General features: G+C 50.0%; 13 protein-coding genes across 13 annotated transcripts; 2 read left to right on the plus strand and 11 right to left on the minus strand.

Annotated features, from left to right (window-relative positions):
- Positions 1 to 515: 515 nt before the first annotated feature.
- Positions 516 to 2,465, minus strand: NEDG_00519 (uncharacterized protein; the record flags this gene model as incomplete). The annotated part of the gene is made up of 1 exon (XM_067687937.1): positions 516 to 2,465. One exon carries the CDS (start codon positions 2,463 to 2,465, stop codon positions 516 to 518), a length of 1,950 nt encoding a protein of 649 aa, XP_067544034.1.
- Positions 2,466 to 3,510: 1,045 nt separating this feature from the next.
- Positions 3,511 to 4,893, minus strand: NEDG_00520 (uncharacterized protein; the record flags this gene model as incomplete). Its single annotated transcript, XM_067687938.1, has 1 exon — positions 3,511 to 4,893. One exon carries the CDS (start codon positions 4,891 to 4,893, stop codon positions 3,511 to 3,513), a length of 1,383 nt encoding a protein of 460 aa, XP_067544035.1.
- Positions 4,894 to 4,986: 93 nt separating this feature from the next.
- NEDG_00521 (uncharacterized protein) lies at positions 4,987 to 6,777 on the minus strand (the record flags this gene model as incomplete). The annotated part of the gene is made up of 1 exon (XM_067687939.1): positions 4,987 to 6,777. The coding sequence occupies one exon, from the start codon at positions 6,775 to 6,777 to the stop codon at positions 4,987 to 4,989; it is 1,791 nt and encodes a 596-aa protein (XP_067544036.1).
- Positions 6,778 to 7,268: 491 nt separating this feature from the next.
- NEDG_00522 (uncharacterized protein) lies at positions 7,269 to 8,243 on the minus strand (the record flags this gene model as incomplete). Its single annotated transcript, XM_067687940.1, has 1 exon — positions 7,269 to 8,243. One exon carries the CDS (start codon positions 8,241 to 8,243, stop codon positions 7,269 to 7,271), a length of 975 nt encoding a protein of 324 aa, XP_067544037.1.
- Positions 8,244 to 8,279: 36 nt separating this feature from the next.
- Positions 8,280 to 9,098, minus strand: NEDG_00523 (pre-6S factor REI1; the record flags this gene model as incomplete). The annotated part of the gene is made up of 1 exon (XM_067687941.1): positions 8,280 to 9,098. The coding sequence occupies one exon, from the start codon at positions 9,096 to 9,098 to the stop codon at positions 8,280 to 8,282; it is 819 nt and encodes a 272-aa protein (XP_067544038.1).
- A 15-nt stretch (positions 9,099 to 9,113) lies between these two features.
- On the plus strand, positions 9,114 to 9,962 carry NEDG_00524 (cyclin-dependent kinase 2; the record flags this gene model as incomplete). The annotated part of the gene is made up of 1 exon (XM_067687942.1): positions 9,114 to 9,962. The coding sequence occupies one exon, from the start codon at positions 9,114 to 9,116 to the stop codon at positions 9,960 to 9,962; it is 849 nt and encodes a 282-aa protein (XP_067544039.1).
- Positions 9,963 to 10,264: 302 nt separating this feature from the next.
- Positions 10,265 to 10,795, minus strand: NEDG_00525 (40S ribosomal protein eS8; the record flags this gene model as incomplete). The annotated part of the gene is made up of 1 exon (XM_067687943.1): positions 10,265 to 10,795. One exon carries the CDS (start codon positions 10,793 to 10,795, stop codon positions 10,265 to 10,267), a length of 531 nt encoding a protein of 176 aa, XP_067544040.1.
- A 46-nt stretch (positions 10,796 to 10,841) lies between these two features.
- NEDG_00526 (ribonuclease Z) lies at positions 10,842 to 12,953 on the plus strand (the record flags this gene model as incomplete). The annotated part of the gene is made up of 1 exon (XM_067687944.1): positions 10,842 to 12,953. The coding sequence occupies one exon, from the start codon at positions 10,842 to 10,844 to the stop codon at positions 12,951 to 12,953; it is 2,112 nt and encodes a 703-aa protein (XP_067544041.1).
- Positions 12,954 to 14,178: 1,225 nt separating this feature from the next.
- Positions 14,179 to 15,051, minus strand: NEDG_00527 (uncharacterized protein; the record flags this gene model as incomplete). Its single annotated transcript, XM_067687945.1, has 1 exon — positions 14,179 to 15,051. One exon carries the CDS (start codon positions 15,049 to 15,051, stop codon positions 14,179 to 14,181), a length of 873 nt encoding a protein of 290 aa, XP_067544042.1.
- A 274-nt stretch (positions 15,052 to 15,325) lies between these two features.
- NEDG_00528 (uncharacterized protein) lies at positions 15,326 to 17,722 on the minus strand (the record flags this gene model as incomplete). Its single annotated transcript, XM_067687946.1, has 1 exon — positions 15,326 to 17,722. The coding sequence occupies one exon, from the start codon at positions 17,720 to 17,722 to the stop codon at positions 15,326 to 15,328; it is 2,397 nt and encodes a 798-aa protein (XP_067544043.1).
- A 68-nt stretch (positions 17,723 to 17,790) lies between these two features.
- Positions 17,791 to 18,468, minus strand: NEDG_00529 (TP53 regulating kinase; the record flags this gene model as incomplete). Its single annotated transcript, XM_067687947.1, has 1 exon — positions 17,791 to 18,468. One exon carries the CDS (start codon positions 18,466 to 18,468, stop codon positions 17,791 to 17,793), a length of 678 nt encoding a protein of 225 aa, XP_067544044.1.
- A 295-nt stretch (positions 18,469 to 18,763) lies between these two features.
- NEDG_00530 (DNA-directed RNA polymerase II subunit RPB1) lies at positions 18,764 to 23,584 on the minus strand (the record flags this gene model as incomplete). The annotated part of the gene is made up of 1 exon (XM_067687948.1): positions 18,764 to 23,584. One exon carries the CDS (start codon positions 23,582 to 23,584, stop codon positions 18,764 to 18,766), a length of 4,821 nt encoding a protein of 1,606 aa, XP_067544045.1.
- A 107-nt stretch (positions 23,585 to 23,691) lies between these two features.
- NEDG_00531 (histone acetyltransferase HTATIP) lies at positions 23,692 to 24,834 on the minus strand (the record flags this gene model as incomplete). Its single annotated transcript, XM_067687949.1, has 1 exon — positions 23,692 to 24,834. The coding sequence occupies one exon, from the start codon at positions 24,832 to 24,834 to the stop codon at positions 23,692 to 23,694; it is 1,143 nt and encodes a 380-aa protein (XP_067544046.1).
- Positions 24,835 to 24,863: the final 29 nt, after the last annotated feature.

A 24,863-nucleotide genomic window follows, 5' to 3' on the forward strand; every position in this document is an offset into this window, starting at 1 on the left:
ACGGGCCCGAGTTATAGCACGTAACATATCTCATGGAGACTCGGGCCAGCCCAAGCAGATAAACGATGGAAGCCTTAGTTATAGCACGTAAGATAACTCATGGAGACTGTGGCCTTCCATCGGGGCGTGCTTGCAGCGCATAGGCAGCTGGGTGCACAAGTAGATAGGGCGGCACAGTTATAGCACGTAAGATAACTATGGAGACTGTGTCTGTTTGCCTGTCTACTTGTGCACACTGGCCTATTCCATTGCACATACCACACCTAGCACAGCCCTAACCAACCTATACCACCTATATATAACACACCCGAACACATGCACACCCGCACAGCGCCAGGTATACCTGGCCATAGTTGAACGTTCGGGTTATGGTTCAAGATGCGAACAAGCCTGAACAAGCCCGACAAGCCCGAACACAAATAAAACATTAGAGCATGGTTGGTCTGTGGCCTGTGTGCTGGTAAGAAGGTGTTGTGATTGTGATTGTGGGTGGAGACTGAAATGCGGCTATGTTTTTATTTCGCTGGCTCTGGGTGGGTTTTTAGCCCTACCGCGGCCGGTTTTTTCGGTGGGGGTGCTGTGGTGCTGTCTGGTCGGGTATGGGTGCCCGCCTCTTTATGCCCCGGGGCCATGGGAACTATCCTTCTTTTGGGAGGCGTGCCTACACTCTCAAATCCCATTAAAAGATACCTTTTAACAAGGTAGTTCTTTAGCTGGTACTTGCTGATAGGGAGGCCAACGAAATATCTCTTTTGCTCGGGTTTTTGGGTGAGGAATGCGATGGTACCAGGTGTTATATCCACCCGACACACTGGACAGGTAACCGGAAAAACAACCAGTGGTCCCTTATTGCATTTAAGCTTGAGCAAGCTAGCTAGGCACTCAAAACAAACACCATGCCCGCAGACAAGCAAGCCAACCCGCGGGGCCTTATTTTCGACTTCCCACTCATCTTCTGCAGTTTGGCAAATTGGACAGCTGAAGGGTTCATCGCCTTGCCCGTGTTTGTGTTTTGGAAGGATTTTGGCTGCTGTAGCCGTTAGCTGTGGGAATATCTCTCCGCTGGCCCAGTCTTTGTAACTGGCCAAGGGAATGAGACAAATTGTTTGCCCACCACCAGGTGTTCGGGTTATTTCAGGAAGTAGATGCACCAGCCCGTTCTCTTTCCAGGCGTGGGTAAGATTGGCTTCTCTTTCCCCAATTTTCAGCTCTTCTAGAAGCTGCATGGAAAACCCCCAGTGCTTCTTGGCCTGTAACTGGGGCAAAAGATCTTCCCAGTTAGATACGTTAACAAAAATCTTTTTTATGTGTGTAAAACCCAGATCGGTCCAGACCAGAAGGCTTTCAAGACCAATGGGTGTTAGGGTTGCAGCCGGCTTAAAACTAAACGTTAGTTTTCGTATAGCTAGGTTACACATGGTGTTGCTGGTCGTGCTATAGTGTCCCAACATATTGTAAACAGCGGGCTCGTCTATATCTTCGATGTAGAGGCTTACTAGATCCAAACTAGTGCCAAACCCGTATTTATGGTCAGTCCAGATAATTGTAAAGATCTCCATGGATAAAGTAAGGCTTGCCATAGACCCGTCCCCCAAAAAGTCCAGTAGGGCGTACATTTTGCTTTCAACAACCCCTAACTCACCACATCCCAGGTTTCTAAGCACTACATAGTCTAAGGTCGTGATCTTAAAAAAACAGAGAGAGTAAAAGTTTGCCAGTTGTGGTAAATTAATCAATGAGAGGGAGGTAGTGTTTTTTCGGTACATAGAACTAACAATATGCAAAGAGTTCAAACACCAAAGATTTTCTATGCTGCAGTTTGTCACTACGAAGTTTAGACTGTTCAAGAAGCTAAATTTGCTTAAAACAAAATCAATCACACAGCCTGAGACATTATCAAGCACAAGGGTGCGGATCCTTGCTGGCTTTTGGAGACTCTTTTTCAACTTGAAATCTGGCACAGACAAGTTAGAAAGTTCAAGTAGTTGTGTGTTTAGGTGGAATATCCTTATAAGTATACAAAGAAGCCTGTTTTTCGTATTTCCTAGCTCAGGCATGGATGCTAGCGTGGTGCTACTCTTATAGATGTGGATCTTTTTGAGTGGAATGGACATAAAATCCAATGGCGGGAGCTTATTATCAACAGCGCTGCTACACTTGTCTAAGTCAATGTTGAAGCAGGGAACAGATGCTAGATAGGTTGCAATTGTTCGGGTTGATTGGCAGTCTGAAAACCTCTCTAGCTCGGGGTTTGTGTGGGCTAAGAAGTTTATGAGCATGTGCAGGTCCCCTATTTCGGGTTTTCGTCTGTGCTCCCTCTGGTTGGGTCCATACTCAGGAGTCTGTGGGGCGCTAGTGGGGCGTGGTGAGTCAACACACTCCTCTGTACCTTTTACCCTGTCAGCCAAGGACAAAACCAGAGCGAGGGCCAATAGTTTGCTTGGGTATGGCTTGGATCTTATCATGTTAAAACCCATGGTAGCTTGTGTTCCAGATGGCTAAAAAAGTATTTTTACACACGAAATGACAGCGTGATCAGCAAGAAAGGGATAGACCAAATACTTTCTGTTTTATTGGGTGCTAACATTCGGGATTTATCCAAAAAACAATGATTTGGATGTTATTAGTTGCCATCTGTGTCTATTCACAATCTTTTCGCAACATGCAACAATGCACGGGTCCGAGTGTGGGTCCGGATGTGGGTGTGTATGGATATGGGTAGGCAACGCTGATGCCCGGGTGTAGAGGATGTGAGGGCTAATTTCTACCCAATTTGCGCTAATAATACACCCTGGTCCAGACCCACACTCGGACCCACACTCGGGCCCAGACCCAGGTCCATAGCGCAATAATGTCATTTGTTTATGCGATCTAGGCCGGGTTCTTGTCCGAAAGCAGCATCATTGCGGCGCCCTCAAAACTATAAATAGAGCGAGGAACAAGCTTTTCAGGAGCTAGAGCAAAAGCCAAGAGAAACTCTTTATAGGCCACTCAAAGCTTTGCCTAGTATCCTCACTAATTGTGACAACACAAACCATGCTAAGACAGCAGCCAAACTATGCGCTACACTGGTGAGATGTCGGGCCTTGATGCAGGTGGGATGACAAATTTTGGGGTGGTGTACTCTGGGGCAGCCTCTTCGGAGGCCGCTAAGTTACATGCCCCATTAGAGCTCTGAAAAGTGCACTGGTGTCCATATAGTATCCCAGAGCAAGACAGCGGTTTGTGTTCGGTCTTAGCAGCACTCTAGCGGCGGGCGTATTAACAGCTGAAAGCAGCAACCTCACTTCTAGCACAAGAACAGAGCTCCATACCGTACTGCGCCGACCAGGCACACCAAACCCATGCGGGTGTACGTGTATGGCTGTTCAAGAAACAATAAAAAACCATAACCATAGCCATAGGCCGAACCCATAGCCACAACCCGAACACATAGGCCGAACCCAAGCACAGATCATGTGCGGTTGTAGATGCAGTGAATTTCCGGCTAGTTCAGAGATTGTTTGTTTATTAGCAGCTAGATGGCAGGTCGGGGTTTGACTGGATTAGAGAGGATTCGGATTGGGCTAGAGGGGCTCTGGGGTCAAACTGTGAGATTGTGGATAAAATAGTTTTGTTCGGAATTGTAATCAGATTTGATGGTGCTGGGGAAGAAGGATTGTGTATAGGAATGGTGTGATATCCTATTATGATCGATTTTAGCGTGGGTAGTGTTTTCATATAGATTGGAGTCTGGGTCCTGATGATCTCTTTTAGCTCGAAGGTGATATTAAACGTCGGCAACACAATGAGCCGTGTTAGTTCCTTAAAATGACCAGCCACCCATTCAAGTAGTGATGTAAGCAGTAGAAAAGATATCGATGTTTGGACAAGTGTGTTTGTAATATATAATTCATGGACACTGATGTGCGGTGTTGTAAACATTTGGTATTTTTGAAGCATCTCTAGCTCTCTCGCAGTGTCTAGTATCAACCATAGAGAGCCTATATGGATGGGTATATACCTAGAGAAGTTTGTTCTCCAAAAGGACATGCGTATCTTCAGCTCTTTCCAGTTTTTCTCTGAAATCGCATGTGCTATTTCCCTAGACACTAATATGTGTCCTATGCCTTTTAAGATTAGAGCGTCTGCCACCTGTTTGCTCTTTAGTAGCTGGCAGTTAAGGTCTTTCAGGTTTGCCAAGTTTTTAACCCACAGCCCAGACACCTCAGTGAAGTTCAGAACATCCAAACACTCCAGCGAGGTTATGCTTGAGGAGGCGTATAGTCCTAGGGCAATGCTCTTCGGGCATTGGCTGAAATCGTAACAGGCTCCTAGCCATTGGATAACAGAGGCCGAAACATTGCATAGCACCAGCAGTTCAGTAAAGCAAAGGATTGTTTTATTGCTGCTTAGCCTGATGTCTGGGCATGCCACCATTTTAAAGTCTAATAGCTGCACCTCTTCAACGGTTGTTGTGCCAAGCGCATTGAGAAGCTTAGCTAGCCGGGCAATGATGTCAATGTTATCCAGGCCTCCGCCAATATTGGTGCCATAGATATGTACCTTACTAAGTTCGACATTAGGATCTATTTTGTCTGGAATTTCATCCAATGGGCATTTTCTTATGAATATTTTTCTGTTCGGGTTGTTCGGGTTCTTTTGGTTCTTTCTTCTGTAAAATAAGGAGCGGCCTTTCTTAGTATTCAACGGATGGCTAGCGCTGTTGAAAACATTGATGGTGTTACGTGTGTTTTCTGACAGGGCTGCTATTCTAGCTTTCCTTGACAGACATGGTCCGCCACTGCAAATGTTTAGTGTGAACAACACAAAAAGACCTACCCAGCATTTCTTATTTACTAGCTCTAGGCATTGCGGTTGCATAATTGTTTTCATCATCCCTGAAAAAGTCATTTGCAGAAAAAAAATTCGGGTTGATTAGGTCAACATATATGTCCATATATGGTCACCCAGGCCCATCAGACCTAAAGAATATTTTTATTCATGTTAGTTACCAAACTTGCAAGGTTCTTGTTCGGGAAGGGAAATTATCTCTATGTCGTCAGAAGCAATGCTCAGCAAGAAACGAAATGGCCCTTGGGTGGTCTGTTTTATCTTCTTTCTAAGAACTGGATACTCAATGTTTTCTCGGCATACTGGGCAGGCAAGGGATCCCGTGTCTCTAGATGCCTGGTCCAGAGCGTATAGGCATTCACTGCAAATCGTGTGCCCTGATTTGTCTAGCATGCACAGGTCAATGGGGGTGGTTTGGTTCATGTCTTTGAGCTCATTAAGTGTGCTCAGACATATGGAGCAGACAATGTCATCTTCTCCAGCCTCACTAACCTCTCCAGAACAGGTGATTCGGTTTTGGTCTTCGGGTGACAGAAAGCCTAGCATGGCATAGCAAGTCTTCTGCAAGTCTTCCCACAGCCTGCCCTTCTTACAGAGGTCCCAGGTGCTAAGAGAAAAACATAAGAACTCGCCCTTCTTCTTCTGGTAGAGGGAGCATTCAACATCTGCCACCTTGATGCTCGCAATGCCTGGGTTAGTTAGTATCAAAAACCAGTTGTGTTCGATAAAGGGGACTAGCTTTTTCAGCACAGCTTCTGTCCCCAAAACAATCTGCACCAGGCCTCTAAAGTGCCTGCTTATCCAATCAAGGACGCGAATCAGGTCTCCATTGGTTAGATCCCCCCGGTCTTCATAGAAATCGATTCTAAGAACCTTGACCAAGCCGATGGTATTCCTCATGGGTGGAACTGGGGTGCTATGGAATACCCGGCCGTTGCCAAAGTAGGTCATGTCAATGGTTAGGAGGTCTGCGCAGATGTATCTAACACCCCACCTCGGCATGATCAGCCTTTTCCACAGCTGTTTGGATATGTGCAGCCTCTTCCATTGGTTGGAGACTATGTTCTGGCAGATCTGTTCTGAAATCCGCTGGGTTAGCAGGCAGAAACAACTGTTTATGACTAGTGTGTCGGGCAAAGGGCCTTTACGCAGTAATTTGCACTCCAAATCGGATAGCTGGCGAATGCGATAAAGCCGCAGCTCCACAATGGCCAGCGCCCCAAAGCCGTCCACGACCTCTAGAGTGTCTAGTTCTAGGTTGCCGTCTATTATCAGGTTGACCCGGCACTGGGACATATCCACCCGAGCCTGAAACCACTTAATGGCTAGTTCTGTGCTGTTGGCTATCTTGAGCTTTTTAATCCTAAGGATACACCTAGGCACTTCCAGCCTACCTAACGTCCCGCTTTTCAGGCTCTTCAGAGCTATTTCCCCCGGACTCTTAGAAAACAGGCGGGCCATGGCCCCGCCTGAGGCCCAGCTGCCTAGTTTTAGATCCGATAATTCTAGAGAGTCTGCACAAATTGTACCGAATGCACTCAATATCATTGCCAGCACGCCTAGGTCTTCTTGGACAGAGGCGCCCTGATTCCTTGTACTTATCCTAATCCTGCTGTACTCTACCCCCTCCACCAGGCTCTGCGGAACAGAGCCAAGCTTGTGTTTTTTGAGGATAATAAGTATTTCCCCCATCTGCCTCTTTAGCATATGTGTTTCTTCGCCTATTTGAACAACCCCTAACTCGTCACAGGAGAGTTTGGGATGGTGCTCCCTGAAGAAGGTGAGGGTTTCTTTGGTGCGGTCTGATAAAATGTAGTCTACCCCCGGAACTAGCTCTGATGTGCAGCCTGCCAGCATACACCAGGCACCCAAACATGCTATTGAGCGCCTTAGGAGCAGTACACGCAGTTTTTTAAGACACCGAACTAACACCATTCCTATCATTGTCAAAAAAGTTATTTTAAATAGTTGCAACCTGATTTTACTGATTGGGCTGCATACAATACACTGATTTGCCCGAATGCACTGCCAATGCCCGTGGCTGTTCAGGATAGCACGGGTGCTGTTTCTGGCCGGGCTAGAGCATCCACATAGTTTCTCACACCAATAACATCTAAAATCTACGCCCTTCTAGCCCAAGCTCTACCAACAGCTCTGTAGTTTTTTTCCAATGGCAGCTTGTTGCTGGCTTGTGCTATGCAGAGAGTTATCCCCGATACTACTTGTTCCTGGCATCAGTCTGCAAAACACCATTACTATCTCAATCAAATAAGCTTTTCCGCCCGTCTTTTCATACGTGTACTAAAGCCAGGTTGGCTGGATAGGTGCTCGAATGTCTGGGTAGGTTTAGCCACCCGGCCATTCACCACCTGGGCGCCCAAGCCTTAGCACCGCGGAAGCCTGTGCATTTGCGAGCGTGCCCCACCAACCCGAGCCTAAACAGTATCTATATCTGTTTCTTTAATAACATGCAGGATTGATTCAGTCCGCTGCAAAAGCAGCGTTCGGTACTTATCAGCGCTTTTGCCAACCTCTACTTCTCTGGCGGGAGTGATCCATATCTTTTGTTTCTTCCTGTCTATAGCACCCCCAAAACAAACACCCAGCCCCTCTCCACTGCCCGTTAGGGTAATTGGCACCCGGTGCATAATGCTCTCAGAAACAACTTTCCATACCATCCGGTTTCGGGCCAGGTGATTAAGCACCCCCGAAATATCCTCTACTGCGTATCTGTTCCTTGAGAGCCGGGCATGGGTGGCGTTTTCTTCAAGAACGGCGTATATCTGATGGCTGCTGAACACATCCTCCTCAAACTCTCTGGGCGGGCGGCCTCTTGCAAGAAGACAGATGGCATGGTCCTGAAACGAGTAGTTTACTTCAAACTCTTCCAGCAGCTGCTTCTTCTCCAGCAGGGCTACAGCTGCCTCCATTTTACCCACAATGCCATAAAAGCTCTTTTCGGTAGACGTGTCTTCATTGTCATATTTTACCAGCTCATAAACCAGCTCATAAATCTTCAGGTACTCTTGTTGTTTGAGGTATGTCCAGAGACTCTTGGTGAACATTGTAAAGTACTTGGACCAGAACTCTTCCATCAGGGAGAGGTTGATCTTCTTCATGGTTTTGTGTGCGTCTTCTACTTTTTCTTTCCCTGGATGGTACGCCCCGCTTCCAACGCTCAGCGTGTCTGAAGCTATCTTTTCCTCTTTCATGGGCGCGTTTCCCACTATCCCGTAGATAATGTCAATGACAAAGGTCTTCCCGCTGATCATGTAGTTGGCTCCTGTTTTGCTTTCGTCCACATAGAGGAGCAACCCGCACTTGCCACAAAGACTTTGAAGAAACTCCAGGTCGGTTGTCTGCTTCGTTTCACTGCAAAACATGAAGAAGTTCTCCCCCCACGCTTCCATCCTCTAAAATTAAAAAACTGTGCCCATTTATTACACCTACTGCATCCAGTCATCCCGGAAGTGCGACTGGTTGTTTGCTGACTTTGAAACTCGCAGATGGTTCCTGCTCATCCGCTCCTGGTGTTTTTCGATCTCTATTAGCTCCCCCTTTGAGGCTGCCACCTGCTCTTTCCGTGCCATTTGCTGCTTTTCAAACTTGACCTTGATCGGGTCAAGGTTTTTGTAGTACTCCTCTTCCCTCAGTGTCTGTGCATAGTACTTGGCATACTTTCTGTGCCCAGCAACCCGCCCAGAGGGCAGCAGTAGCTCTGCCCCGTCCTCGGTTATGTAGGCCAGAGGCCTTTCTGGGTATGTGTAGTAGTCGTCGTACTCGTCCGAGTTCATGTATCGCATGTGCCACATCGACTGCATGTGCATCCTGAGTTTGGTTATGTTCGGGAAGCGTTTGTTACAGAAGGTGCAGACGCAGTAGGAAATCTTTTTCTCCAAGTACTCCATTAGCCCCGGGGTGTCGTGTATGCAGTGCGGCATAAGCAGCTTAAACCCGTGGGTCTCCAGATGGGCCAAAAATCTTTCGTCGCTGGCGTACGGGGTAGCCATGGTTGGAATGTTGGCTTCGCAGTAGAAACACTCTCCTTTTTGCATTGCGTGTAAGAACACCGCGCTGGCGTCGATTAATTTGGCTGTTTTTGCCTCTTCGGGCTGGGCGGCTGGCTGCTGCTGTTTCCACTCGTCAAATGCGATCGGCCCGATTCCCATGCCCTTTCTTCGCAGATTCTCGGTGTGGAAGCTGTCTTGGTAGTGCTGTGTTACTTCTCCCTGCTCAACACTGACGTTACAAGCTCTGCACTTCATCTAAAATATTTTCACATGTACAAAAGAAATGGAAAAATTGCTGAAACAGGAAGGTCTTCAGTCTACACGGGACAGTCTCTCAAAGACGGAAAAACTATTGTTCTAAAAAAGATCGCTTATTTTGGTGGCGGAGCACAGGCAGATGCTTCAGCCAAAAGAAGTAGGCAGGAAATAGCCATCCTAAAAAAAGCACAGCATAAAAACATCATCGCTCTTATCGATATCATCTCCAACGATGCTCTTTTGGGCAGCAGCAAGCCCACCAAGTCCCTCTACATTGTTATGGAGCACTGTGAGCAGACCCTGGCAGATATCATTCCAACCGTCACCCGCCCACTCCGCAACTCCATTCTTTTCCAGATCCTTGACGGCCTGGAGTACATCCACAGCCTAAACATCCTCCACCGCGACATCAAGCCTTCAAACATTCTTATCTCCCACGGAACGGTGAAAATAGCAGATTTTGGCATATCCCGAGAGTGTTCAGGCACGATGACCCAGCTGCAGGGCACTCTGGCTTACATGGCCATTGAAATACTCCTGGGCAGCACGGCCTACACCCGAACCGTTGATCTCTGGTCGCTGGGGTGTCTCTTTTGGGAAATGACCACCCACCAAATCTGCTTCCCGGGCACGGGACAGCTCGACCAAATTGCTAAGATCGTCTGTACCCTTGGCGTTACCCCCGAGGAAGCCCTTCTACTTAGCGGCCTCCCGTATGGAGGCCTTGTAAAAACCCCAAGACCTGCTTCCTCCACGCTCGCAGAGCTCACCGAAGAAGACGCCGCCATTCTTTCGGTCCTCCTCAGCTACAATCCAGCCAAAAGAGCCCTTTCACCCTCGCTCCTATCCAGGCTTCTTTAGGGCGCACATTTATTTGGCCACCACAGCCACAGCCGGCCTCCCACCGCCTCAGGCGTCTGCTTCAGGCGTCTGCCTCTGGGGGGTGCTGGGTTTTTCCTCACCTGAAGTATCGTTGGTATCGCCCGAGGGCTCTCCTGGGCTAGAGGCGCTGCCAGAACTACCTGAAAAAAAGCTGGTTATCGCAAACACACTAACAACAAGTATGGACGTAACAAGGAAGTAGCTCCCAAAGTTCCTCATTGCCCTCACAGAATCTCCTGCTTTAAAGATGCAACGAACCAATAAAACGACGCTACCAGCATTTATTTTCTCAGTTTTGTCTTGAACTTCTTTGAGTAGAAAGAGAGCTCCTCAGCTTGAAGAATGTGCCCGTCAGCACTGCCGGACTGTCCTGGTCTGGAGGTGATGGCTGCGTACATGTTTCCCTGCTTGAACTCCTGGATGAAAAGGGGGTCGATTGTCTCTACGTCTGGCTCATTCTTTAGAATAGACTCCATTAAAGAAGCAAAGGGGGTTGGGTCGATCTTGACAATGCACCCTTTGGTGAGCGTGTTGGTTCTGATCAACTCGTTGTTGCTTGCATGGTACACGACCTGCTGGATGGCGCTCTTGAAGGATTGGGAGTGTGTCTTCAGAGTGAAACTGCCGTTTTCCAGCCTGAGCGCGCGCATCTTGTAGCTACCTCCTCTAACTCTAAGCTTCCTGATTTTTGTTGGGCCCACCCTAGTGTTGGCTGGCTGCCTGGCGATTGTGCAGAGCTTCTTAATCATGTGTGCTCTACGCCTACCTCCTGTTGCCTTTCTCTTATGCTTTCCACTTCGTGTTAATCCCATTGCAGGGGACTTAAAAACTGAAAATAAAATAGAAAAATAAAATTTCATGTTTGCAATTGAGGTTAGCACCGTCGAGCACGGTTCAGTTGTGAGAGTTGTTTGCAAGCAAACAGGCTACTATGTTGCTATTGGCGGATTTGAAGGCGTTCAGAGATATTTTGAAAAACACCGGATAAAAGTGTCTAAAATGGTTCATACAGTGATTAGCACGGAGTGGGAGTTGTTGGGGTACATTAGCATGTCCCTTACGCTGGCCATGGGGAACCAGCCGGGCATAAATGCCTGGATAGGAGGGGCGCGCATAGATGAAGCAATCAAAAAAACAGGGCTGGCGATTGGACATCACGAGTACTTCGGCACCAGGAGCGAGGGGGGTGGTGGAGTGCTTCCTACCACGTTCCGAGAGGAGGAGGGGTGTACGATATGCACGGTGACGCTTCCAAGTAAAAGGGGCAGCTTCCTTCCAAATAAAGCAAAAGAAGATGGCATCACTGAGAAGAAAGACCTGATCGCACTGGCCAAGGGGGGGTCAGTGACCGTTGGTGGAAAAGTCCTAAACTCGGCAGACTACTATCTGGCGCCCATTGTCTATCCAGAGGTGGCTGTTATAACAGTTGTTTCAGCATCAGCAGCCATAGACGTTCGTGGTCTGGTTGCAGCACTGAGAGGCAAGCATGCGTATGTAGTGGTGAGGGCGGCAACTGAGGTGTTTGGCTGTAGGAAGAAGGAGCACTCTGCGCTGGAGCGCCTGCAGGAAGAACTGGCCCACGCGCTAGGCCGCACGAGCACCGAAACCAGGGTGTTTTGGGTTGCCAACACCGAAACCGAGGTAGATGCTATTTCGTCCTTTTATCAGCGCATCTGTCCCATACACGCATCGCTTGTTTATCCCCTTATCTATCGCCCACCCATACCCCGGGGCGGCACCGGTGCCCTGGTGGATCAGTCGAGGATAGAGTGTGCCAGCTCACAAGAAGAAGCGCCTGAGCCCGGGGAGGGGCTGGGTGCAGGGTTGGCGTTCGGGCTAGAGAAAAAAGAGGACTTGGTGGGTGGAGTGGGTCCCGGGAATACGGAAACGGAAACGGAAACGGAAATGGGAGCCCGAATGGGAAAGCGATGGGTGGCGTTTTTAGGAACAGGTGCAGCACTGCCAAGTATTCTGCGCAATGTGTCTTCTTCTCTGTTTTTTTCAGGTAATGGGGGATATTTGCTGGACTGTGGGGAAGACACCGGCACCCAGCTCAACAAGCTTTCTTCTGGGTACAGGTACCACTACGGGCACATAAACGCGATTGTTCTAACGCACAGACACGCAGACCATATCTTGGGCGTTTTCTCAGTTTTGAGAAAAATCAACCGAGTAGGAAACCAGTGCCCCATTGTTCTGGGAAACGAGTGTATGCTGCCTGCGCTGGCGCTTTTTGGCGTTAGGTGTGTGCTTGTTGAAAACACCAGGTCCTTGAAGGTTGCAGTTCGAAGAGCCTATAAAAAAGATGCGGTGGAAGAAACCATCACTATACAGCGAGACGGGGTAGAAACACGCATTAGGACCGAGAAGGCCTTTGGAAGTGTCTATGTCAAAGACGCATGCCTTGATCCCGCACACTACGCCATTTCGAATGAGCGGGTCTACGCAAGCACCAGAGTTGAAGCGGAAAACACCGCAGACGAGGAGATCCACTTTGTAGGTCTGGACCATACCCCACTAACAGACCGGGGGCCGTTGGAAGGCCGCCAGGCATACGACATAGAGTGCTGCGAGGCCCTGCACATCCCGAGCAGCTACAGCGTGAAGGTTACCGACTATGACCAGGAGGGGGCTGGGGTGAGTGTTTCGTACTCCGGGGACACTCAGCCAAACCCAGAGTTTTCCACCCTTTCAGAAAATGCTGATCTAATGCTGCACGAAAGCACATTCGAGGACTGCGATGAGTATCACGCCGTAAACACCAAACACTCGACCATTTCCTCGGCCATCAAGGTTTTTGAGGCGTCTAGATCTAAAAACCTCTTTCTGACCCACTTTAGTCAGCGGTACAAGTACATACCGCCCCGAACAGCCTTTCTAGCGCTTGACTACCTTGTAGAAGATGTCCTAGCCCCCAGGCCGCAGGCAGCACTTATAAGCGAGCTCAAGAGCTGGGCAGACAAGAGCTAAAAAGCTGCAAATGTGTGCTTCTGCTGCAGGTATGTTTGGGTTGGTTCGGGCTAGTGCTACCAGTAGATTACCGATTGGTTTTGGATGCCCAGTACCCAGACCCAAAGACCCAGTCCCGAACGCAAAGCAATGAAATCTGTTTATTGGGGTGGTCCCGGTTGTTTTCGGGCTTTTCGGGCTTTCGGGGTAGTGGATCACAGGGTTAGGTCACATGAATAAATATTGAAAAAACCTGAACCTTCCTTGCTTTTCTTTATCATACCACAAAACCCTGTATCAACTATCTCGACATTACACTGGGGGCAGCAGAGAGTGTCGCCCGACCGTTTTTTCTCTCTGGCCAACTTCCTCAGGCAACCCCTGCAGCCCATATGCCCGGCTTTGCAAACAATGCCTAGATAGCAGGGAGAGTTGCGGGGACTCATTTGGCTAAGAACATCAGCTGACATCTTGCATCCAAAGCACTGTGGGTTTGGGCTGGCGCCAGGCTGTGGGTGGAAGGGTGCTGGCGGTGTGCCATGCCGAATGAAGAAAATCACATCAGCGCAAACTCTTGATATCTCATCATGTAACCGGCCACTTAGCCAGGTGTTGTATAACTCAGACTCCACCCAAAGGATGCTGTTGCTGCTGTATGGGCGCAGTGGCTGGGCTGTGCCAAACTTGGAGTATATTCGTCGGAGTTTTGGAAAAAGAGGCTCTATGCAGATGTATTGAGAGGTGGTGGTGTATGGTACAGCTTTGGCATTCGGGTTGGCGATTAGAATCTGTTCCACATCCACACAGCATCTCCAGATCCAATCAAAGATATCATCTAGCGCAACGTCTGATAGCTGTCGGTTGTCTCGATTGGTTAACCTCAGGTTAAGAATCTTTATACTTGCTTGGCGTTCGGGATGGCTTGTGCACCAAAATTGGTCTGTGGACTCTACAAATTCAACTAAAATGGTCAGGTCACCTGCTGAAAAGCTTGGTTGTATCTCCCTGGCCAGGTCACTCCACAGGCTTGCAGACACGGATATAATATCCCAGTGCTTGCTGGCGATGGAGTGCAGTGTTTCTGCCGAAGCAGATAGTGGATTTTCTAGTTCAGCTAGCCTGAGCCTATTCAAAACCTTGTTTTCTCTTAGAAGGGTACACTCTATGCTTTTGAGTCTCTTTAAGTTGCGCAGGTAGAGGTTAAGCAGCGCTTTCGGGTTGAAGCCATTGAGGCACTGAAGGGTTCTTATTTGGGGTGCAGTGTGGATAGACAGTGTGAGGCTGCACGCACTGACATCCAGTCGCGCAAACACCACCTAATGGTGTCTTCTGAGACCCATGACAGATCCAGGTGGTTAACGTGTAGCTTGAAGGGTTTGGCCGCGGCTGTGTCTGGGTCTTGGTCTTGGTCTGTGTCTGGGTCTGGGTCTTGGTCTTGGTCTGGGTCTTGGTCTGGGTCTTGGTCTTGGTCTTGGTCTGGGTCATAGTCTTGGTCTGGGTCTTGGTCTGGGTCATAGTCTTGGTCTGGGTCATAGTCTTGATCTTGACCTTGATCTGTATAGCTTGTGCTGGGCAGGCACTCGTTTAGGGTTGTTATACTTGTGTGGGTGCTGGGTCCTATAATCTCTGGCAAGCTCACTATGGTAAGTTTGTCTGTGGTTATGGTGCCAAGAGCCCGAAACACACTTTCTACCAACTCGCTATGCAGGGGCCATGAGTTTTCCCTGCCAGCATATTTGGTGGTGATAATTAAGTGTTTAAACTGCATTCCCTGCATTATTTGCTCGGGTACAGATTCAAGAGTGTATCTGTTAAGATGGATTGTTGTGTTCCTCCATTGATCCCCTGAAAGCCTAACTCCGCCCTCTACTTTGTAGGTTTTTAGCTTAGCTCCCGAAACCATGAAGAAGTTAAGGGTTTGAATCGTGATGGATTCGAGCCTGTATTCTGTATCGGCTGTGTCTAGTTCCAGCGCCCCAAGAGCAGATGTAAGTAGGAGTGCTAGAGCCAAAATCGCCTTTATCCTTTGCTGGTGCAGTGCCTGGGTTAGCTGCACTAGGACAGGTGCTCTGTTGCTGGCTGTATCTGGAAAAGGGTGCATAAGAACATTTTTTGTCATGTCCACGTATTTATAGATAAGAATGCTGATGAATACAAGTTGACATTATTGATTTTGGGCATAACCCGATCTAATTCAGAACACAACCCGAAAAAGACTATGTCACAAATATGTATAAAAGGAAACATGTATTGATTAAAAAAAGAAATAGGATAGGGTTTGAGAAGAAAAAATGACTGGAAACACGGTTTTCGGGTGAAAGCTAAAGCTGGACAGTGCCACACCCCGAGCCAAGCCAACCCGAACAAAAGTCTAGTGACCATGTGAGAATCTTTTATTTTGTACTTCTTGCAAATGGATTGACGGTTTTTACCCGTTTGGGTGTTAGAAGATTGTCAGATGTGTTTTCCAGCTGTGAAAAAGAGGAAACTTCTTCGAGACCTGAGGTGTTCGGGTTAGGTGTCGCATTAGGTGCCTTATTCGGGTTGGTTAGAACCTTCATGGACAGCTTGGGCGCCGGGCTGGCTTGGAGCGAAAAGTCTTCATCAAGGCGGTGCAGGCTCAGAAACTCTTTATAAGCCGCTGGGGCGGCCTTTTCAGGCAAACTGGCAGCTTCCTTGGCACCTTCAACCAGCTGGAAGTAAATCTCAACCTCTTTATTTCCGAGCAGCGAGGTTTTGGCTAGTGGTGAGTATTTGGTTGCTTCTGGGAAGAGGCCCAGAGCTCCTGTGCTGGTGTAGACGGCATAAACCACGTTGTTCAAAGCCAGGCCCAGAGGGACCCCGAAGCTTTCTGACGAAAGAGGAACCATTCTTTCTTTACCAACCGCAAAGATCTTCCTGCATGACTCCAGCACAACCACGCCCTCGCTGTTAACCGCAAAGAAGTCCAGCGACATGAGAGGACACGGGTTGGTGTAAAGGTGCACAAGTCTGGTTTTGGCCCATTTGAAGACCCGAACACTGATGGCCCCGCCGACTTGCTGGGCAACGGCTAAATACTCCCCAGAGGCAGACACCCCGCGTACCTTGCACACTGCCGAGTAGACCTCATCAAGGTTGCTGGAAAAGACGCTTACGCTCTGCCACGCGGCATCAGAAGTTACCAAACAGAAGAACTCAGTCCCACAAGCAACCCGCTCGATCTTTTCAGACACTCCACGCCTAAGCACCTGGCTGGAGACAGAGAATAGCCCACTCGCAGAGAAAAACACCCGAAGAAGGGCGTCGTTAGCTAGGACTAGCAGTTGCGACGACCCACAGGCCATGGTAATCTCTTCGGGGTCTTTGAGCACAGAAATGGCAACGGCATCCTTTCGCACAGTCACATCAACCTGTACATGGTCCGTTCGATCCGAGAGGAGCACCTGGCACTCTGGGGACCAGAACGCAAAGACGTTCTTCCCCTGCTTTGCAAACGTAGAACCAGATATCCCGCTGTGGGCGCATTCTGGGTACCTGAATGAAGGTTTTGCAGGCACCTCTTGGTCTGCGGCGAGATAATCCTTGAAGGCTTTTGACGTCCCCCTCTCTGGTTCATCTGAAAGGTCATCAAACAGCTCTTCCAGCCCCGAGTGGCCTTCTCCGCCATTTCCGCCATTTCCGCCAATTGCTGTACCTGACTGGGCAGAAAAGGTGGTTATTTTGGTTGGGGTGGGAAGGGGGTGGTCTTTCATGCCAAGAGGCGCAGGGACGTCAAAGTACTCGTCTTCTCCATCCTGCTCCTCTTCTTTGACCATCTTCTCTATTTTTCGCTCCTCAATCTCCAGGTCTCTCATGGGCTTATCAATCCACACATAGCTCGTGTTAACCCTGGTGATTTTTCCGTTAGACACTGTGTATATCACCGAGCGCTCAGAATCGATCAAGATATGATCGGCATCTTTATCAACGGGCACACGCTGTAGCTGCTTTCCCCCTTTTCTTCCCAGCTGCATGATTTCAACCGTTCCATCGCCAAGCACAAAGAAAAAGCCTCCAAGGGTGCTGCTTCTCACCTCTCGGATTGGAGACTCTGAAAAATAGACAGAGGCCAGGGTCTCTCCAACCTCGGCAAAGAGCGTCGCTCCATCAATGCAGAAGAGATACTTCTTGCAGTAGATAAGCGACACGTGGTCGTAAACCACCTTGGACGGAAAAACTTTCACTCGGCCTCGCATGTCAAGCACATAGACAGACTGCCCGCGCGCTTCAACGCTTTGCACAGGCGTAGTGTGCTTGATCTCTCGCATGCTTTTGAAGAGGTACTGGGCGCTGTGGATGGTTGTTTCGCCTAAAGACACCGTTTCTGTCAGGGTGTTTGTGTCAAGGCTTTCCATTTTATCCATCCATCCGTCGCCCTGCTCTGCACCAGCACTTGGTTCTTTGATGGACCCTCTTCTGGGAGGCATCTTTTCTATTGACACCACTGCAATTACCCCGTTCTCTGAGCCAATGTAGACGATGTCGTCAGTTACGCAAATGCTGGTCACCTTCAAAGACATCCGGCATACCTCCTGGGCCGCTTCTAAAGCTCCTCCGCTCTCCAGGCCCTCGCTCTCAACCTGGCACATCCGCACCACCCCATCTAGCGTGCCCACCAGCACAAACCTGTCCATGGGACAGCACCCAACTGCCGTGACCAATGTCTTGGACAGAAACACTGCAGCTTTCTCCACCCCCCGTGCCAGCGAGTAAACAGTCACTTTTTGGCTCTTTCCCAGCACTACCAAGTCTCTTCCCTGTACCAACATAAAAAGGAAAAAAGCTTGGCCGGGATATGTGGACAGGGAAACGGCCGGCTGGATGCCGCAGCTACGCCTTACCCAACAGCCAGCAGCTCTCTTTTTCTCCCCCTCTTCCTGATGGCTTCAAGCCGAGTAAGTGTCTGCTGGGTTTGTTCAGGTGTTTGTGAGGTGGTGGCGGTGTATCCTTTCTCAATGAGAGAGGAGCAGTCTAGTGCACTGATGGCTTTGATCGCTTTTTCAAAGAGATAGAGATCAACGGCCTTATCTTCTACCTTGTGAGAAAGTCCACCCAGTCCAAAGTCAATCACTTTCACGCCTGTTTCTGTGATAAGGATGTTGTTTGGGGTGCAGTCTCCGTGGACTATGTGGATGGAGTGCAGCTTTGCAATGGCCATGGATGCCGCGTGTATCTGGGCGGCTGTGGTGGGGGAGTATGTCTCTTCTGCTTTCTCTTTCAGAAGGTAGTCTGTGAGTGTTGCTCCCTCAATCCATTCCATGGCAATCACAGTCTCCACGTTCTGAGACAACTCTTCCACACACTTTCTCACTTCCTCATCCATCTTCACCAGTTTGGGAGCAACGTTTATCTGCTCTGCTTTTGCCAGGATGCTTCTTTCCATGCGTGTTCTCTTTATGCGTATTTTTTTATCGATCTCTTCCAGTCTGTATGTCTTTGGGACTCTTATCTTGACAGCAACGTTGTTGTATTTATACAACGCAGCCTCTGATCCTCTCATTACCTCCTGGAACATGCAATGAAAAATATCTTCGGGTATATGGGCTGGGTCCTAAGTTGCTGTCCAGTGCCGTACGCTGCCGTCCAGTGCGGGGCAGTGGTCTAGGTTGCTGTGCGCTGTAGTGCGCCGCGGTACGCTAACCGTACGCAACACTGGGCCGACCTAATCAAATAAGCTTCGGGTTAGTATAAAAGCGGGAGCTTTTTTGAAAATTGAGGGTAGTGTGCTTGCGTGCGGTTGCGGTGCGTGCACGGTACAACGACCCATCCCATCCCATCCCACCACAGTACCACAGGCCCATAATCCTTTATTAGTATTTCTGCTTCTTATCAAGTTGGAAGCTTTCATCTGAGCTTTCGCTCTTCTCGTCGTCCTTCCACAGGCGCTTGGGAGAGTCTTTGTGCTCTCGGCGGCTGGTGGGGGGCGCAGGCATGTAAAGGGTGGCTGTTGACGGGGAGAAGGCTCTTCCGGGGGTGTACGGCTCAACGTATCCTCTGCTGGGGCTCAGGGGCGCATAGGTTGGAATGGGGCTGGAGCTACCCGGTCTGTTCTGGGGCGAGGACGGGCTGAACCCTGGGTACCCAAAGGAGTAGCTGGCCATTGGGGTGTAGGCGTTCGCTCCGCCGTACGGCGAGGGGCTGGCAGGTCCTGGGCTGGTGGGGGAGTAGCCAAACATCCCAGAGCCGCCCGAAGCGTCGGGCGAGTACCCCGAGTCGACCTGTGGTGACCAAATAAACCCAGGGGACCCTCCCTGGGAGGCGTACGGGCTCATCTCGGAGTATCCCGAGCCAGACGGGGAGGCAAAGTCTGGAGGTGTCTTGTCTCCACTGTCTTCATCTTCAAATTCGTACTTCTCCATTGCCATAATGCCCATTTCCAGGCTGTCTTTGTCCATGAGCACGTCGGTGATGCCCGTACCAATGGAAGCCACCTGGCCCAGCATAACGCTCTCAACGACGCCTTTGCAGCGGTCAATCTCAGCATTAGCTGCAGCATCAAGCAGGATTTCAACGGTTTCTTCAAACGAGCAGCGCATCAGTGCTCCAGAGTCTCCTCTGTTGGTTCCGTGCCGGGTAATGCCGCAGAGTATGCCCCTCTGGGTCATTACGTCCGCCAGGATGGAGAGGTGCCTAAAGTTAACGTACGACCCATCGCTCTCAATAACCGCTCTGATTTCATTAAGAATGCAGGTTCTGGCCGCCTCAACCCCAAGAATGGCGTACATCTCAAGCGGGTCGTTGGAGACTGTTCTGGAGGCGTCAACGAAGGGGTGGCTAAGGACCTCGGCCAGCCCCGTTCCTTCCGTCTGGAGGATGTACTCAGTTCGTTCGCCAGTCTTTGTCTCGTTGATAAAGACGCGCTTGATTTGGGTCAGTCCTTTGAGCATAAGCGAACTAACTGCAGACTCTATCTTTCTGAGCTTATCCTCCGTGTCTGAGAGCTGGCACCTGATGACCTGAACCGAGGCGTTCTCATCGCTGTGCATGCACATAAACCCAAAGGCCTTTTCCACCCGCGCAGCTATCTGCTGGATGGACATGCCCTTGTCCACCAGGGCCCCGCGGTTAAGAATAAGCCGCAATGCCCAGGGGGAGGCGGGCGTGTAAATTGAAGGGTCAAGAATGGCGTAGGTCTCGATAAAGTCGGCATCTTGCTTCACAGCTGTAAGCGCCGGGTCATAGATGATCTCAGTCCGGTCAAGAAGGTCTCTCAAATGGCACCTCTCAATCTCTTGCTGAGCTCTCTTTGCCCCCTCAAGCGAGTACCTCAGGTCGTCTCTGAGATAGACGGTTAAAGAAGGCGTTTTGATGGTTCTAGCGACATTGATGATTTCCTTCAGCCGGGGCACTCCCCTGGTCACTGTACTGGCCACACCAGCCAAGTGGAAGGTGTTCAGGGTCATTTGGGTCGCTGGCTCTCCCACGCTCTGGGCAGCTAGTGTCCCAACCATCTCCCCGGCCGAGACAATTGACTTGAGGAAAAGCGTGCGAATCCGCTCAACGGCCCACTCAAAGGCCTGGGTGCTTAGCTGGAACTCGCAGAGCACCCGCTTGATGGTGATGTATCCGCGCAAATGGGTGCGGAAGAGGGCAAATGCCGACTCTGCAATTTCAGGAACTGCACTTACCGACTGGAGCAGCTCCTGCTCAAGCGACTCCCGGGCCGTAACGATGTCTTCCGGGAGGACGTCTCCCTTCCCAGCGCGGCCGCTAGCTGCGCCTGAGCGGAGGACCACCCCGGGCACAGCAGCTAGGTTCTGCGACATTCTCTGTGCAGTGTACAAAATGCGGCTCAGAGCCACGGGCAGCGGCTTCTTCCCATCGGTGTAGTTTTTTAGCAGGCGCTCTCTCTCCTCCTTCAACTCCCGCAGCTCGCGAGCGACAACGGCGCGAACCTTTGGGGTGCGGAGGAGTGTTGCGACTCTAGTTGAAACGGCGTACTCCGAGACGCGGGCGTGGTCAATGGCAAAGGTCCGCTCAAACTCTTCGTCCGAGCAGAAGAGAGCGAGCTTTTGCATCTCAATGAAAGTTGCATCGATGCAGTCTCCACCGTAGGCACACTGGAGGACGTTTCCCTCGCCGTCCCGCACGCTCTTGTCATGGCGGACCTGGGCGTCTTCCAAGGCTTTGACCAGCCTTCTTTGGATGTATCCCGTTTCAGCTGTTTTAACTGCCGTGTCAATCAGCCCCTCTCTTCCGCCCATAGCGTGGAAGAAGAACTCTTCGGGAACGAGTCCACTGATGTACGAGTTGCTCACAAACCCACGACTTTCAGGGCCGTAGTCGTCTTTGGTGAAGTGGGGCAGCGACCTGTTTCTGAAGCCAAAGAGAATGCGCTTTCCCTCGACACTCTGCTGGCCCACACAGGCAGACATCTGCGAAATGTTGATGAACGATCCCTTTGACCCTGAAACCACCATCTGCTTGATGTTGTTCAGCGAGCAAAGACTTTTTTGGGCGGAGGTTCCACTGGTGTCTCTTGCTTTGTTCAGGGCCAGGGTAACTGCTGTTTCAAAGGATTCGCGCATGCTCATCCCTGGCAAGCGCTCAAGCTTGTTTGTTTCGGCTCTTTTGATGATTTTGTGGACTTCACCCTTGGCCCGATCAATGGCCTCCTTGATCGTATCCATAGTTGACGGATCGGCTACTGTATCGCCAATGCCCACAGAAAAAGACTCTGAGGTCATCAGCCAGGTGGTGATTGCTCTTTGGAGAGAGTCAATGAAGTCAACACAAATGTTTCGGGGGAAGTCATTGGCAATCACGTGGATTAGGCCGCCTGACGAGGTACCAACACTCTTTTTGCAAATCGTTCCAGCCAAAAGCTCTCCGTCCTTGATTATCACCACGGTATCTGCTGCGTTGGAGGAAAGCTTGCTGTCGTAAACGTGGGTGCTGTGGAGGCCGCTGTAGGTTACCTGGGGCAGGGTGTGTGAGAAAACCTGCTTGCCGCTGTAGAGCCTGGCTGGCCGCAAAATGACTGGGGGAGCCAGGGGCTTTCCGTTATCAATGGCGTAGGCTAGGCCCATCATTTGGGCTCTGGTAAAGAAAACGTCTCTTCGGGTAAGTTTGTAAACCCCAGTTAGCGTGTCCTGGACCACCCCCATCACCGGGCGGTTGCTCTGTGGGGAGACAATGTTCTTTTCCACCAGGGCCAGCTCTCTTAGCTCCGTCTGTGCAAGCACTGACTGTGGGAGGTGCAAGTTCATCTCGTCCCCGTCAAAATCAGCGTTGTAGGGGGAGGTAACGCTTAGATTAAGCCTGAAGGTTGAAAATTTCATCACTTTAGCTCGGTGGGCCATCATTGACATCTTGTGGAGGGACGGCTGCCTGTTAAACAAGACAATGTCACCATTCCTCAGGTGTCTCTCAACGACGTACCCCACCTGCACATTTAGGTCGCCCTTGTGGAAGCGAAGGTCTATCCGCTGGCCATCGTCTCGGATCACGTACTTAGCGCCCGGATGCTTATGTGGGCCGCGGTGGACCGCTCTCCGGGCTTCTTCAAGGTTGTACTCGGTGACTTTCTCTGGGAAAGTCAGCATTTTAGCCACCTCTTCAGGAACGCCGACCTCATTCATGCTAATGTTCGGATCGGCGGTAATGACCGTTCGGGCACTGAAGTCGACTCTTTTTCCCATCAGGTTTCCTCTTACTCTTCCCTCTTTGCCTCTTAGCCGGGCACGGATAGACTTGAGAGGTCTTCCGTTTTTCTGCAGAGACTGAGGCTGCCCTGAAATGTCGTTGTTCATGAGAGTAGCTACGTGGAATTGAAGGAGCTGCTCATAATCTCTGATGATGTGCCCTGGTGCTCCCTCCTGTTCGTATCTTCTTAGATTGTTGCTTGCCTTTATTATGTCTGCCAGCTTGTGAGTCAGGTCGTCTTCACAGCGCAGGGAACCTTCCATCACAATCGATGGTCTTACTTGGGGAGGTGGCACGGGAAGTGTTCGGATAATCATCCATTCTGGCCGCGACTTTTCCAGGTCAAACCCAAGCGCTTCAATGTCTTCTTCTGGTATTCTGCGGAGTATCTCTAACGCTTTCTCGGCACTTAGCACTGTTTTTCCTTCGCTTGACTCCTCGCCCTTCTGGAACGCTAGCAGGTGCAGGCCCTCCTTCCGAATGGTGGGCTGTCGGTTCTCACACCCCGTTCTAAGCTTTTCTTCTGGAGTGTCCTCGGCCGAGGGCATAGCTTCGCCTAAACAGACTGCCCGGTTCTTGGCCAGGCCCCAAACAAGGTTTAGCCTTCTTTTCCTCTCTTTTTGCGACCTGGGCTTGGGGTGTCCAAGCGCTGCCTTTTCAATGCGCAGCTTTGAGCAGAAAAAGCAAACACTCTCAAGCACCTTTTTTATCTTTCCAAGGAACCCAATGTGAAAGACTGGCTTAGCCAGCTCAATGTATCCAAAGTGTCCGGGGCAGTCGTCTGAGCGGTGTCCACACGTGCTGCATAAAAATCCTCTCTCTGAGGTGCCCAGCCGGAGATCAATTAGCCCTCCTTCTTTGGGTGTTCCACTCTCCATGGTCTCTGGATGCTCTATTTTGCAAACGCTGATACCAACTATGTCCTCTGGTGAAAGAATGCCAAACTCGATGCTCTCTACCCTGCGTATTGGAACTTCTGTGCCCATATTCTGCAAAAAATTACAAAATAAAAAGCTGTCTACCACCCACAGACAGCTCCAAAAGACCGAAACCCCGAAACCTTCGAAACCCCGAAACCTTCGAAACAGCCCATTTACAGATAAGGAGGCTCCCAGAGAAGAAACTCCGGGTCAAGGCGAACACCAACAACGCTTTTCTCATACTTTTGCAAAATATCTTCCCGAAGAACAAAAGAAGGTAGTCCGTTATAAAACATAAGCATTTCATAGGTTTTGAGGGTATGAACAATATCTTCAGTAGTTATGCTGCTCATGTCCCGAATGTCGTTGATTGAGATTCTTTTAGAATGGACAAGTATCCCGGTAATCTTCTCCACCCAGTACTGCCGATAGCTAAGAAGGCCTAGGTCACTGAGAGGCTTTTCTGGGGAGGCAGCTACGCGCTCTTTTTTACTGAGCAGGTAAGAAAAGTCTATCAGCAGCCGGCCGTACCCTTTCCTCTGGTACTGCGGAAGAACCAAGACACAGGCTACGTTGTACCCGTGCTGTGACTCTTTTTCTTTGGAGAAGTACCCAACGATCTTGTACCGCCGGTGCTCTTCTGGGTCGCTTGGGTTGTAGATGCACATGGCGTAGAAGAGGAAGACGTCTACGTCGTAGTAGAGCGTTTTGTGGTCTAGAAACAGCTTGGAGAGAAGGGCCAGGTTCCTGGCGTAGTTGGCGTGGATGTTTCCATCTAGCTCAAAGAACGCTACGCCGTCCTTTCGGTAGATCTGCGTGCCTGGGGGCCTGGTTCGTCCACAGTCGTCCTGGTGCCTGGTGAGCTGGGCTTCTGTCCCGAAGTAAAACAGGCAAAACTCACAAAGAATCAGGTGCTTCTGCTGGGCCAGGTCTGGGGGGTAGGGCGAGAAGTACCAAGCGTTCAGGAGGTACTCTCCCATTTGTATCGTTTCAATGTTTTTTACTTTGTAGACGTCGTCCGTGGTAAGCGCATTGCTGCTAGGCTCTTTGGTTTTCTCTTTTTCAGGGTCGTCCTTTTTCGGGGTTTGTTTCTTCTTTTTGGGGAACTCAATGTCTGCTTCCGTCTTGATAGCTAGTCTCTCCTCCCCCACCCATTCGTCCAGTCTCTTGTTGAATCCATTGTAATGGACGTAATACTCCGTCTGCTCCCCCGTGCTTCTAATTGCAACAATTTCTGCCGTTCTTGTTGACGTATCACCCGCCTCCACGGCCAGCACTGGGATCTTGCATCCAACAACAAGTGCTTCTCCCTCCATAAAAATAAAAGCACTATTTTCCTCGTTTA

This window comes from Nematocida displodere (genome assembly GCF_001642395.1).
Source record: "Nematocida displodere strain JUm2807 chromosome Unknown 2, whole genome shotgun sequence".
NCBI classification, from domain to species: Eukaryota; Fungi; Microsporidia; genus Nematocida; species Nematocida displodere.